The 12,550-nt window shown below is 41.0% G+C and overlaps 1 protein-coding gene across 2 annotated transcripts in view; it reads right to left on the bottom strand.

Annotated features, from left to right (window-relative positions):
- DNAH3 (dynein axonemal heavy chain 3) overlaps window positions 1-12,550 on the bottom strand; it is a 225,107-nt gene that overhangs the window by 64,687 nt on the left and 147,870 nt on the right. For both annotated transcript variants that reach the window (XM_055233091.2, XM_055233092.1), the window contains exons 42-43: window positions 4,190-4,293; window positions 1,311-1,605 (exon numbers count right to left, since the gene is read on the bottom strand). In XM_055233091.2, the coding sequence (XP_055089066.1) occupies window positions 1,311-1,605; window positions 4,190-4,293 (399 nt within the window). The remainder of the gene's footprint in view (window positions 1-1,310; window positions 1,606-4,189; window positions 4,294-12,550) is intronic.

The raw sequence follows: 12,550 nt of genomic DNA, 5'->3' as shown, positions 1-12,550 counted from the left end.
GATAGTATTAACTCTATGTTAAAGATGAGGAACTGAGGGTCAGGGACGTCAAGTCACAATATACCTAGGGTTAAAAAGTAAGCTTTGAAGTTGGGCATGGTGGTTCACACCTGTAATCCCAACACTTTGGGAGGCCAAGGCGGGAGGATCACTTGAGGCCAGGAGTTCAACCAGCCTGGGTAACAAAGCGAGACCCCCGTCTCTACAAAGAATGGAAAAATTAGCCAAGAGTGGTGGCATGTGCCTGTAGTCCTAGCTACTTGGGAGGCTGAGGTAGTAGGATCACTTGGGCCCAGGAGTTGGAGGCTGCAGTGAGCTGTGATTGTGCCACTGCACTCCAGCCTGGGTGACAGAGTGAGACCTTCTCTCTCTCAGAAAAGTAAGATTTAAAACCAGATCTGTTTGGCTGCAAAGCTTACCCTGTTTTTGTATATACCATAAAAATAGGGAGGGAGAGCAAGATGGAGAAAAGGAGAAAAAGAGGAAAAGAAAAGGAATGTAAAATAAAATAGGACTCCTGCCTCTGAGGAGCTGTTAGTTGGCAAGGATATGAACTCAGGCAATATTTCCTCTGAATACATGAGTTTTAAAGGCAGATCATGAAACAATCCAGAAGTGTGGGGCATTACTATTCCCAAATGAGAACGCTATGTGTCAACAGTAAGATAGTGGAAAATATAATGTATTCGGCACCAAAAAGACTGCGTTTGGGTCACAGCTCCAGAATGTTCTAGATATTTGATCCCAAACAGGAAATTTAACCTTCTGGAGCCTCAATGCACTGACTAGTAAAATGACAATGATGGTTAATAAGCTCACAGGGTTGTGGGGCTCAAGTGACCTAAGTGAGGAAATGCTTTGTAAAATAGTTACAGTCCTGGGAAAATTCACTGTGCTTATTTCACAAATGTTTGTTTGGCAAGTATTAGGTTCCTCCATTTAGTGATAACACATTTATCTGACATAAAATGGAATAAGGGGTTTATCACAAGGTGTGTGTTGCTTTTGGAAATGCCAGCGGGCAAACAGCACAGTCCCCTTCTGAAATTACTACTCACTACAAGGAAGAAAGGAAGGAAAGAAAGAAGGAAGGAAGGAGAGAAGGAGGGAAGAATGAAAGGAGGGAGGGAGGGAAGGAGGAAGGAGAAAAAGAAGAGGAGGGAATGAATACTAAGCTATATTAACTGGAAATATTTGATCTCCCAGGGAGAGTAAAGGCATGTACAGTGGCACTACAAGCAGAAGCTGTAGTTTGCTGCAGCTTATGGTGGAAGAATCTGGTTGTGTCCAGACCCAGCCCAATGCCTTACCCACAAACACCACTGCTTTCTTCCCTATGGGAGGCCCGAAAAGGCCCTTCCGTCGTCGATCCAGCTTGGACATGATGATATCCTGGGTCTGATTGGCTGAGGTTCTGGCAGAGAAACTGATGCAGTTGGGTAGGTACGTATTTTTGGGAAGGTGGAGAAGGAAGTTGTTGGTGATGGCTGATTTGCCAGTGCCTGTGGGACCCACGAACAGCGTTGGAATCTCATGGTCTAAGTAGGTTTTCAAGAAGAAGGACTGCCGGGCTGTCTCCATTGTGGGGATGATGAGTTCTGAGACCTGTACCACACAGACATGGGAGAGTCTTGGTTGTGGGCCCAGGAAGCTGGAGGTCTTGGCATTCAAGAGACCTGGGTTTATATTCTAGCTCCATCCCTTACTATCTTTATGACCTTAGGCGAGTCTTTAACCTCTCCATGGGCCTCAGTTTCTTCATCTGTGAAACGGGGATAATAATGGCACCTAATTCACAGAGCTGGCTTGAGAATTAAACAAGATCATGCATGTAAAGTTGGGCATTACTGTCTGTGTGTTGTAGATGAGAAGACTGAGGTCGAGAGCCTTTCTGCAACCTGCTCAAGTAACACAGCAAGTAAGTGAAAATGCAGGGATTTGAATCCCAGCTTGTCTGATTCCAAAGTCTGCAGTCTTCACTAATGAATGGTCATATTATAAACAGTCGTGGTAAGGATCAGTCCATAGCTGCTGTGCTCCTAGAGCATTGCTCTGAACCAACTTGTCTCCCTTGTCCCAGGCAAGGTCTACCTCCCCTATGCCATCGTCACTGCCTGGCTCAGAGGGCTTAAGTGTGATCCTGAATCCCCATGATCTGTGCTTGTTTCTGATCTGTTTTCTACAACACTCACATCCTTGGTTCTAAGACCCACCCTTACTAATCCCGTGCCTTTTCCAATATGGGGATTCTATTAATACACACTCTTCCTGGTATTCAGGTCCCAGTTGGACTCTTAAGGCCGGGTCTCAGGCTCCTGGAATCCCTATTTGGACAGGGCACCTGACCTTGGCTTGGATTCTCTGAGCTTGAACCCTGTCATCAGTCATTTGGCTACATTTTGTCCCTCTATGGGGGAAGACGATTATATCATACACTGAAGTCTGCTTCTATGTCTAGGCTGAAAGGGACTAGACCTTGGGGCCACTGTGTTGTAGAACTACAGAGAGTACCATTCACACCATGGATCATGTCAATGGTGCCTCCTAAAGCAAAGCTGGACCATGATGCAAATAGCGCCACCTAGGTCTGCGCAACATGATGGCCCTATGTATACTGGTAGACAAAGGCTCAGCTTCTTTCTACAAGTAATTTGATAAAAGGAAAAGAAACAGATGAGACAAGGGAATTAAAGTTGAGAAGAAGAGAAGTAACAGGTGCTTAACTATTGGTGTTCTACCTGTATTACCCCCTACAGTCTTCCCAGTAACCTTCTGAGGCAGGTATGTAATAACACAGATGAAATAACTGAGGCTCAAAGAAACTGGCTAACTTATCCAAAGTCATATAGCCAGCAAATGATGCTAAATGCAGAACTAGGTTCAAGATGCGTATCTTGCTACTAAGACTGGGAGTTTAAAGCAAGTTGGGTTTCATAGATGTTTATTTTCAGGAACTAGGACAATTGTTTGACAAGGGGAAAATCTCCAGAACTGAAGATATTTTCTTCATTGGACTCTTTTACTTGTATTAATTCAGCAAGATTGAAAATCCTTGGAGCTGAAGTGACTAAGCTCTTTTTGGAGAATTAAAGTTTAGGACCTCAGTGCTGGGGGTTGCTTTACAACACTCAGCCCCCAAGGTGTGTCCTGAAGTCAGCACACATTCACCCTGCTTGACAAATCCTTACACATACAGCTGTGTCCTGCTTGGTGTCTGACTTAGTTGTCAATATCTGTACTTTCTCCACCACCTACCACTCTACCCAGGGCCTGAACAATCTCCAGTCATTTCAGAAAGATAAACTATGCCCACTAGATTCTACTAACAGGGACATAAAAGCTTTCTGAAAAAACGTTTCACAAGGATTGAAAAGAGCAGGAGTTGTAGGTGTATCATTTTCTAATCAGAAAACTTATTAATCAGAACCTACTTTTCAGAGAATTCCGATCAAGAAAATCTTTCTCTAAGGATTCAAAGACTCCTTTTTTGCTGAGATAACTGAGAAGCACACTGATGACCATCTGGTGGTGTTGTTGTTGTTGTTATTATTATTATTATTATTTTGAGACAGAGTTTTGCTCTTGTCGCCCAGGCTGAAGTACAATGGCGCAATCTCGGCTCACTGAAACCTCTGCCTCTGGAGTTCAAGCAATTCTCCTGCCTCAGCCTCCCGAGTAGCTGGGATTACAGGCATGCGCCACCACGCCTGGCTAATTTTGTATTTTAGTAAAGATGGGGTTTCACCATGTTGGCCAGGCTGGTCTCAAACTCCTGACTCTAGGTGATCCTCCTGCCCCGGCCTCCCAAAGTGCTGGGATTACAGATGTGAACCACCGCGCCTGGCCAGTACCTGGTATTACTGATAATGACAATAATCAGAATAGCAACAAACACTGATGTAGCCCCTAGTATGTGCCATGTGTTCATGTATAACACCTCCAACCTCTGCAACCATAAATGTTCCCCCCACCGCCATTTTTTGGTTGAGTAAATTGAAGCTGAGAAAGGATGCTGTGTCTCTCTGATTCTAAAGCCCATATTTTTGAAGTTCCACTACAGCTCATGTTTAAATATTTTTCTAAAGAAAGCCCTTAAAACTCCTCACAAAGACTGTTAATTCTTCCACCTGAGAGAATATTTGGATAATTCTGGAAACCAAAGTTCCATGGCCAATGCTTCTCCTTATACCTTTGCACCAGCTGGAATTTTTTCCTCCTCTTTGGTGATATACTGTGTCCACGTTTCCCAACGTCCACTTGCTTGTTTGATAAAATAAAAATCATAGATGCTTCCTGGACCCAAAAAACAAAACAGATCATTGGCATCATTAGCACATGAAGGCTTTACTTGCCTCCCATATTTGAGGATTTTAAGTCCCTCAATTATCAGCATCTGAAAATGTATAACTACCAGTGCTGGCATAGTTGTGGTGAAACTTATACATTTCTGGAAAGTGTATAAAACTGAAACAACACTTTTTAAAGAGTAGTGACTTTATTATTTGTGTAAAAATGATAGGTGCTAATTATGCAAATTATTAAATTAGTTTTCATAATGTAAACAGCAAGTATTAAAATAGAACAAGGCCAGGTACAGTGGCTCACGCCTGTAATCCCAGCACTTTGGGAGGCTGAGGTAGGTGGATCACCTGAAGTCAGGGGTTCGAGACCAGCCTTGCCAACAGGGTGAAACCCCATCTCTACTAAAAATGCAAAAAAATTTGCTGGGCATGGTGGCACGTGCCTGTAGTCCCAGCCACTTGGGAGGCTGAGGCAGGAGGATCACTCAAACCCAGGAGGCTGAGGTTGCAGTGAGCCGAGATTGTGCCACTGCACTCCAGCCTGGGCAATAGAGTGAGACTCTGCCTCAAAAATAAGTCAATAAATATATAAAATTTAAAAAAAGAGCAAAAAAAGAAGACAATAAATTAGTCAAAATTCCACATCCAGAGATAACTGTTGATGGCAATCCTTCCAGCCCTCTTTCTAGACACACAAACATACTGAAGATGGAAGGACAGATAGATGAAAGAAAGGATTTTATAAGAAGGGGACTCATTGGACATATACTATTTTAAAATAACTATATTAAAGTTAATTTTACTTAAATCTAGCAAAAGAAAAGGAGATTGAAGTGAAACCGAAGGACCTGCTGACTTTCAGGTACGGTTTTTTTTGCTACAAGAGATACTGGGTCCTAAAAGGTATTTCACAATTTTAAGTCATTAAGGGATTAAAGTCATTATGCTTTAAAAATCATTTAATGTTATTTTGTTGTATTTTTTTTATTGTGAGAAAAATTTAAAAAATGAAAGTAAGGAGAATAGTATAATAAACCGTCATGCACGCATTATCCAGCCTCAACATGATCATTTTGCCATTTTTGTCTCATCCATTTCACTACCTCCAACCAGCACCATATTCATTTTTCCTTTATTCTCTCTTCCTTCCTCCTTTCTTTCTTTTCTTTTTTTTTTTTTTTTTTTTTGAGATGGAGTCTCACCTGTTGCCAGGCTGGAGGGCAGTGACATGATCTCTGCTCACTGCAACCTCCGTCTCCCGAGTTCAAGCAATTCTCCTGCCTCAACTTCCCAAGTAGCTGGGATTACAGGCACTCGCCACCACGCCCTGCTAATTTTTGTATTATTAGTAGACACAGGGTTTTGCCATGTTGGCCAGGCTGGTCTCAAACTCCTGACCTCAGGTGATCCACCCGACTCAGCCTCCCAAAGTGCTAGGATTACAGGTGTGAGCCACTGTGCCCGGCCCTTCCCTGTCTCTTTCTTTCCTCCTCTCTCTCTCCCTCCATCCTTCCTTTCTCCTCTTCCCTCATCTCTCCCCCCTCCCCTTCCCTTCCCCTCTTCCTTCTTTGGAGTATTTTAAGGCAAATCCTGATATCAGACCATTTGAATTGTGAATACACACGATTCAAGTTTAGACCAATTTCAATGATTCCTTTGTGAACTGTGAGGTGATCAGCTCTTCCTTCCAGCTCCCCTTCTCTGGTTCTTTTTGTTGTCATTGACACTACAACTTTCACTTTGTCAGGGTTCATTTATATTTTATTCTGCAACCATAATTTCCGCATTCCTTAGTCTTATGTTTATATTTCAATAGATTCACTGCTCAAACTTTTAAATAGATTCAACGCTCAGGCCTTTTAACACAGACCACTTAAGAGTTCTTTGTTTTAATTTATCTCTTAGTTGACTAATTTTCTTCCTCTTTCTTTCTCTCTTGCCTCTTTCTTTTCTTTCTTTCTTTCTCTTTCTCTCTCTCTCCTTCCCTCTTTCTTTCTCCTTCTGTATTTGCTTTCTTCCTTCCCTCCCTTCTTCCTTCCTTCCCTCTCTTCTTCCTTCCCTCCCTTCTTTCTTCCTTCCCTCCCTTCTTTCTTTCTTTCTTTCTTTCTTTTTCTTTCTTTCCTTCTTTCTTTTCTTTCTCTTTTTTCTTTCTTTTCTTTTTCCTTCCTTCCTTCCTTCTTTCCTTCCTTCTTTCCTTCCCCTCCCTCCCTCCTTCCCTCCCTGCCTCTCTCCCTCCTTTCCCTTCCTCCCTCCCTCCCTCCCTCCCTTCCTTCCTTCTTTACTCTCTTTCTCTTTCATTCTTTCTCTCTTTTTTTCTTTCTTTTTTGAGACAGGGTCTCACTCATTGCCCAGGTCAAAGTGGTGCCGTGGTACAATCACAGTTCACTGCAGCCTCAACCTCCTCCTCAAGCAATCTTCTCACAGCCTCCTGAGTAGCTGGGACCACAGGCACGTGCCACCACACCCAGCAAATTATTTTATTTTTTGTAGAGAGAGGGTCTTGCTATGTTGCCCAGGCTAGTCTCAAACTCCTGAGCTCAAGCAATCTGCCTGCCTTGGCCTCCTAAAGTGCTGGGATTACAGGCATGAGCCACCATGCCCAGCCTCATTTTTTTTTTTTTCCAAGAATGGGCTTATAGGTGCTCAACTCGCTCAGCTCATACGTGTTTGAGAATGACCGCCTGCTGCTTTTGTATTTTTAACAGTGACTTAGCCGAGAGTAATAGTCTATGTCATATTTTCTTGCCTTCTAAGGCGTGCAGACATTGCTCTATTCTGTTTTTTTTTTTTTTTCATTTTAAATTGCTGTGCAGAAACTGAGGCCCATCAGATATTACCCTGGAAGTCCAATAACTTAATTATGTTATATTTTCTGGTCAGTTATTATGTATCAGTTTTTCTCGGAGCATAGCATACTCTTACAATTGGCAGAAACAATTGTTCATTTTAGGAGAAGTTTCTGCATCTGTATCTTTGTATATATTATTTATACTATTGATTGGCGTTCTTAAGAAACTAGCATTATTTGGTCTCCATATCAATTGTATTGTCTCTAATTGCTTCAATGTTTTTCTTTTTTCTTCTGTTGTATGTGTAATTATCTCAAACCTTATTTCTAAGCCATATATTAGATGTCTAGCCTTGCATACTTTATTTCTTTCTGGTTCTAATTCACTTATTAAATCATTAATGGCATTATTTTATTCCCAATCTGTTTCTCTGACTCTTCAGTTCCTCTGTTTCTCTAATTTAGTAGTTTTATCACTTCATCTACAAACTTTCTACAGCTTTATTGAAATGTAATTTACATATCATATAATCCAACTAGTTCAAGTGTACAATTCAATTATACTTTTAGTGTACCAAAACCACATGTACATGTAAATATATTAATATTCACAGAGTTGTGAAACCATTACCACAATCAATTTTAGAACTTTTCATTACATTGGATAGAAACCCCACAACTCTTAGCCGTCACCTGCCAAATCCCTCTCCCACCCACTTCATACCCTGGCAACCTCTAATCTATTTTCTGTCTCTATAAATTTGCCTATTCTGCCTATATAAAGGGAATCATATAATATGTGTTCTTTTGCGATTGGCTTCTTTCACTTAAAAAAGTGTGTGTGTGTGTGTGTGTGTGTGTGTGCGCGTGTATTTGAGACCAGGCCTAGCTGTCACCCAGGCTGGAGTGCAGTGGCACGATCTTGCTCACTGCAACCTCAACCTCCTGGATTCAAGTGATCCTCCTGCCTCAGCCTCTCAAGTAGCTGGGACAACAGGCATGCACCACCATGTCTGGCTAATTTTTGTAGAGATGGGGTTTTTGCTATGTTGCCCAGGCTGGTCTTGAACTTAGCTCTAGTGATCTGCCCACAATTGGATTGTTTAACTTTTGAGTTAAATTAAATTGGATTGTGTTTAACTTTGGAGGAATTGTCACAGGCTCTTTTTCAAAGCTACTGCACCATTTTACATTCCCATTATGGTAGATGAGAGTTCTGATTTTCCTGCATCCTCACCAATACTTGTTGTTTTTCATCTTTTTAATTACACCCATCCTAGTTGTTGTAAAGTAGTATCTCATTGTGGTTTTAATTTGCATTTCCCTGATGGCTAATAACATTGAGCATCTTGTCATGGGCTTATTGGCCCTTTGTATATCTTTTTTTTTTTTTTTTTTTTTTTTGAGACAGGGTCTCACTCTGTCACCCAGGCTGGAGTGCAGTGGTATGATCTTGGCCACTGCAAACCCTGCCTTCTGGGCTCAGGTGATCCTCCTGCCTCAGCCTCCCAAGCAGCTGGGACTACAGGCAGGCACGCACCATCGTGCTTAGCTAATTTTTGTATTTTTTGTAGAGATGGGGTTTCGCCATGTTGCCCAGGATGGTCTCAAACTCCCAGGCTCAAGTGATTTGCCCACCTCAACTTCCCAAAGGCATGAGCCCCAATGTGCCTGGCCTGTATATGTTCTGTAAATAACTGTCTATTCAGATATTTTGCCCATTTTTAATTGGGTTGTCTTTTTATTATTAAATTATGATAACTCTATATATTCTAAATTTGAGTCCCTTATAAGATGTATAATTTGTAAGAAATTTCACCCATTCTGTGGGATTTTTCATTTGATGTTGTCCTTTGAAGCATGAAAGTTTTTAATTTTAATGATGTTCAGTTTACCTATTTTTTCTTTTGTCACTTGTGCTTTTGTTGTCTTAAGACATCATTGCCTACTCCAAAATCATAAAAATGTGCATCTATGTTTTCTTCTAAGAGTTTTATAGTTTTAGCTTTTACATTTAAGTTTTTGATCTATTTTGAGTTAATTTTTCACTATAGTGTGAGGCAGAACTACAAATTCACTCTTTTACATGTATAATTCAGTTGTTCCAGCACGATTTGTTGAAAGATCATTCTTTTCCTATTTAATCATCTTGGCACCATTGTCAAAAATCAAGTCACCATAAATGCAAGAGTTTTCCTTCTGGACTCTCAATTCTATTCGATTAATCTATATTTCTGTTCTTTTGCCGGTATACCATACTATTCATTTATGAACTTAAAAAATTAAACTTCTATTATTACAAAATTCTTTCAACAGAAATATTTTCTGGCCCTTGGTTCATGTTTTCTGTTAAACATTTTCTCTCTTTCTCTCTGCCTCACTCTCTCTGATGTGTGCATGATTGCCTTACCATTCTGCTCTGATATAATTGGGTAAATTCTTCTTGACATTTTTCCCAACATTATCTGGGGCCAGTTTATCTTATCTACAGTGTTGGCCACTATTCAAGGAATGGTGTGTGGCTTTCTTTCCTATAGCCTTAATCTATAGGGTTGGGTAAAGGGAAAAGCTCAGTTACCCTTGCTGGAAAATCTGAGCACTGTACCCTCTCTCTAAAATCTGTCTACATTTCCTGAACCATGGATCCATCTCACTCCCATCCTAGCTAGTGATGTGCCCCACTCCTGAAGGATTCAGCTCATGTCCCCATGCAGCACAGGGTTCTGGAAGATGCAAAACCTGGTGTTTTTTCCCATCCCTACTAAGGTCCTCCAGCGTCACACAGGGGCTTCCATGATGGAGAGTTTCTCTTAGACCTTTTGTGCAGCTGCCCAGCCATCATCATAGTCCCCTTTCCTCTCCAATGGTGATTTCCAACGAGAACTCTTAGAATGTTGTCAACTGACCTGCTTTCCTCTCCCCGTCACTCTTAGCAAGACAGAGGGGTGGCAGGTTCTGAGTTGGGAGATACGCCAGGCCAGAATCTTGTTTTCTTTCCTTATTCGCTACTTCACAATGATTGTAGAATTAAGTTGTAATTCATTCTTTGGTTATTGCTGGGGACTTTTTAGGATTAAAAACTGTTTGTTGTTGCCGATTTCGTTAGGTATTTTAAAAGTGAGCTTCTGTTATTCTACGTCACTCTGCAGCCTTACCTAGAAGTCAATCTGGTGCAATACTTTTAGAAAGCAATCTGGCACAATGCTTACAGAGCGACGAGAATGTTCTGTAAGTCAGAAATCCCATTTCTGGGAATTTATCATAAGGAAATAATTCACAATGAAAATAATCTGTATACATGAGTATGCAACACCATCTGTGATAGCAAAGAAATAACTCACATATCCTACATTAGGAGACAAGTAAAATTAGCTCTTATAAGATGGATGGAATATTCTTTGGTCATTAAAATGATAGTTGCAAAAGCTAAGTATTAGCATAGAAAATGCTTTTAAGAAACAATGATAGATAAAAATAGACTACAGAGTGAAATATATACCATTATGATAACCATGTAAAGAGATGAAATCAGGGTAGACAACCAAGGAAACAGATTTTTTGAAAACTGAAATGACTGTGATACAGTGGTATGAACAAAGAGATACTTATTGATAATTTTTATTTAATAGAATAGAATTATTTTTACAATAAAAAGGAGACACTAAAAGACTGAATCAGTAAAATATTTTTCCCTCTTCCTTTGCTGATGTTGAGCTAGAGCTAATTTGTGGCTTGGTTTGGGAACATTTAGGCTAATGAGAAAAGATTTGGCCGGGTGTGGTGGCTTATGCCTATAATTCCAGCACTTTGGGAGGCCGAGTTGGATGAATCACTTGAGTCTGGGAGTTGGAGAACAGGCTGAGTAACATGGCAAAATCCTGTCTCTACAAAAAATACAAAAATTAGCCAGGCATGGTGGCATGTGCCTGTAGTCCCAGCTACTTGAGAGGCTGAGGTGGGATCACCTAGGCCTGGGGCACTAAGACTGCAGTGAGCCATGATGAGCCATGACTACACCACTGCACTCCAGCCTGGACAACAGAATGAGGCTCTGTCAAAGAAAAGAAAGAAAAAAGAAAAGAAAAGAAGGAAGGGAAGGGAAGAGGAGAAAGAAGAGAAGAGAAGAGAAGAGAAAAGATTTAACTAGTAAAAGTAGATTTACCAGCTGTGTGACCTTGGCTAAGGTTACCATTTGCACATCTGTAAAATAGGCCTGATTTTATGTCAAGCTCGGAAAATCACCACTACAGAGTGAGTGAGATATATGTGTCAAACATCTAGCATAGTTCTGGGCACACAGAAGGCACTTGGTAATGTTTAGCTCTAGCTCTTCTTGGTTTTCATCAGAGTAATGGCTCCTGTTCTCTTTGTGTTGTGATTATAACTTAAACTCTGGTCTGGGTGTGAGAGTAGAAAGAGAAGAATAGCAGAAAGTCAGGAATGGATGGGTAATGAATTGATAAATGACTTTTATCACCCCTACCACCCCTACCCCGGCTCTGCTTTCCTCTCCTGCACTTGGGAAAATAAGGTAAACTTCTCAACTGAGCAGTGAGTGACTTTTCAAAGGTCACACAATGAATGAGTGAATAAAGAGAAATTTAGCACTTTCTGGACAAATGGATCCCTGGGTTGACAAACAAAGGTCCATGTCAAACAATGTGAGCCCAACATTGACAGAATCCCACAAGGGTCTGCTTGCTTTCCTTAGTGTATGCTTCCCAGTGTAGTTCCTCCAGCACTTATTTGAGAGATGCATTTATGCCATGTCTTGTATATCATGAAAATCCTAGAAAACAATGTCCCATAAAGTCAGGGAAGGCCTTCCTGGAGCACTCGGCATTAGAATTTTAATCATGGGCCCTTGTGGACAGGCTAGAAAGGCATTTTAAGCTTTTGAATATGGTTATAAGAAAGTACAGGGTCTTGCTATGTTGCCCAGGCTAGTCGCAAACTCCCAGGCTCAAGCAATCCTTCCAACTCAGCCTCTGTGTAGCTGGGATTACAGGCATGAGCCACCATGCCTGGCAAAAATCTGTTTTGTTTTTTTTTTTAAACAAGCTGCTGCAAAAGAAGATATACACAAAAGAAGTCAGTTTGCAGGACACGATGAAAATTATGGTTTGTTTTATGCTGCATCTGCTGGGTAGGGCATGGAGGGAGGAGATGAGGCCATTGTTGTGGATAGGAGATGTTATAAGGGAAAATTATCTAGAAACTGAGTGGGAGCTGTGCAGATCACATCATAGGCTCTCTAGCTGCAGAAGGAAAGGAAAGAGGTCATCACAAAGTGATCTGAAAGTGAGGTCAAGGGTAATTCATGTACCATCTCTGCAGACAGAGCATAAACAGATTGATCTTGAAGGATGAGGAAGGCAGAAAACAACATGTGGAGCCTGTGAAAAAAATATTGCAATGTAAAGGAATGTCATATGGAAATTAACCTGAAGAATTTATCTAT

This window comes from Symphalangus syndactylus, chromosome 11 (genome assembly GCF_028878055.3).
Source record: "Symphalangus syndactylus isolate Jambi chromosome 11, NHGRI_mSymSyn1-v2.1_pri, whole genome shotgun sequence".
Classification (NCBI taxonomy): domain Eukaryota; kingdom Metazoa; phylum Chordata; class Mammalia; order Primates; family Hylobatidae; genus Symphalangus; species Symphalangus syndactylus.
The sequence above is the reverse complement of the archived record's forward strand: the minus strand, read 5'-3'. Positions and strand labels throughout refer to the sequence as shown.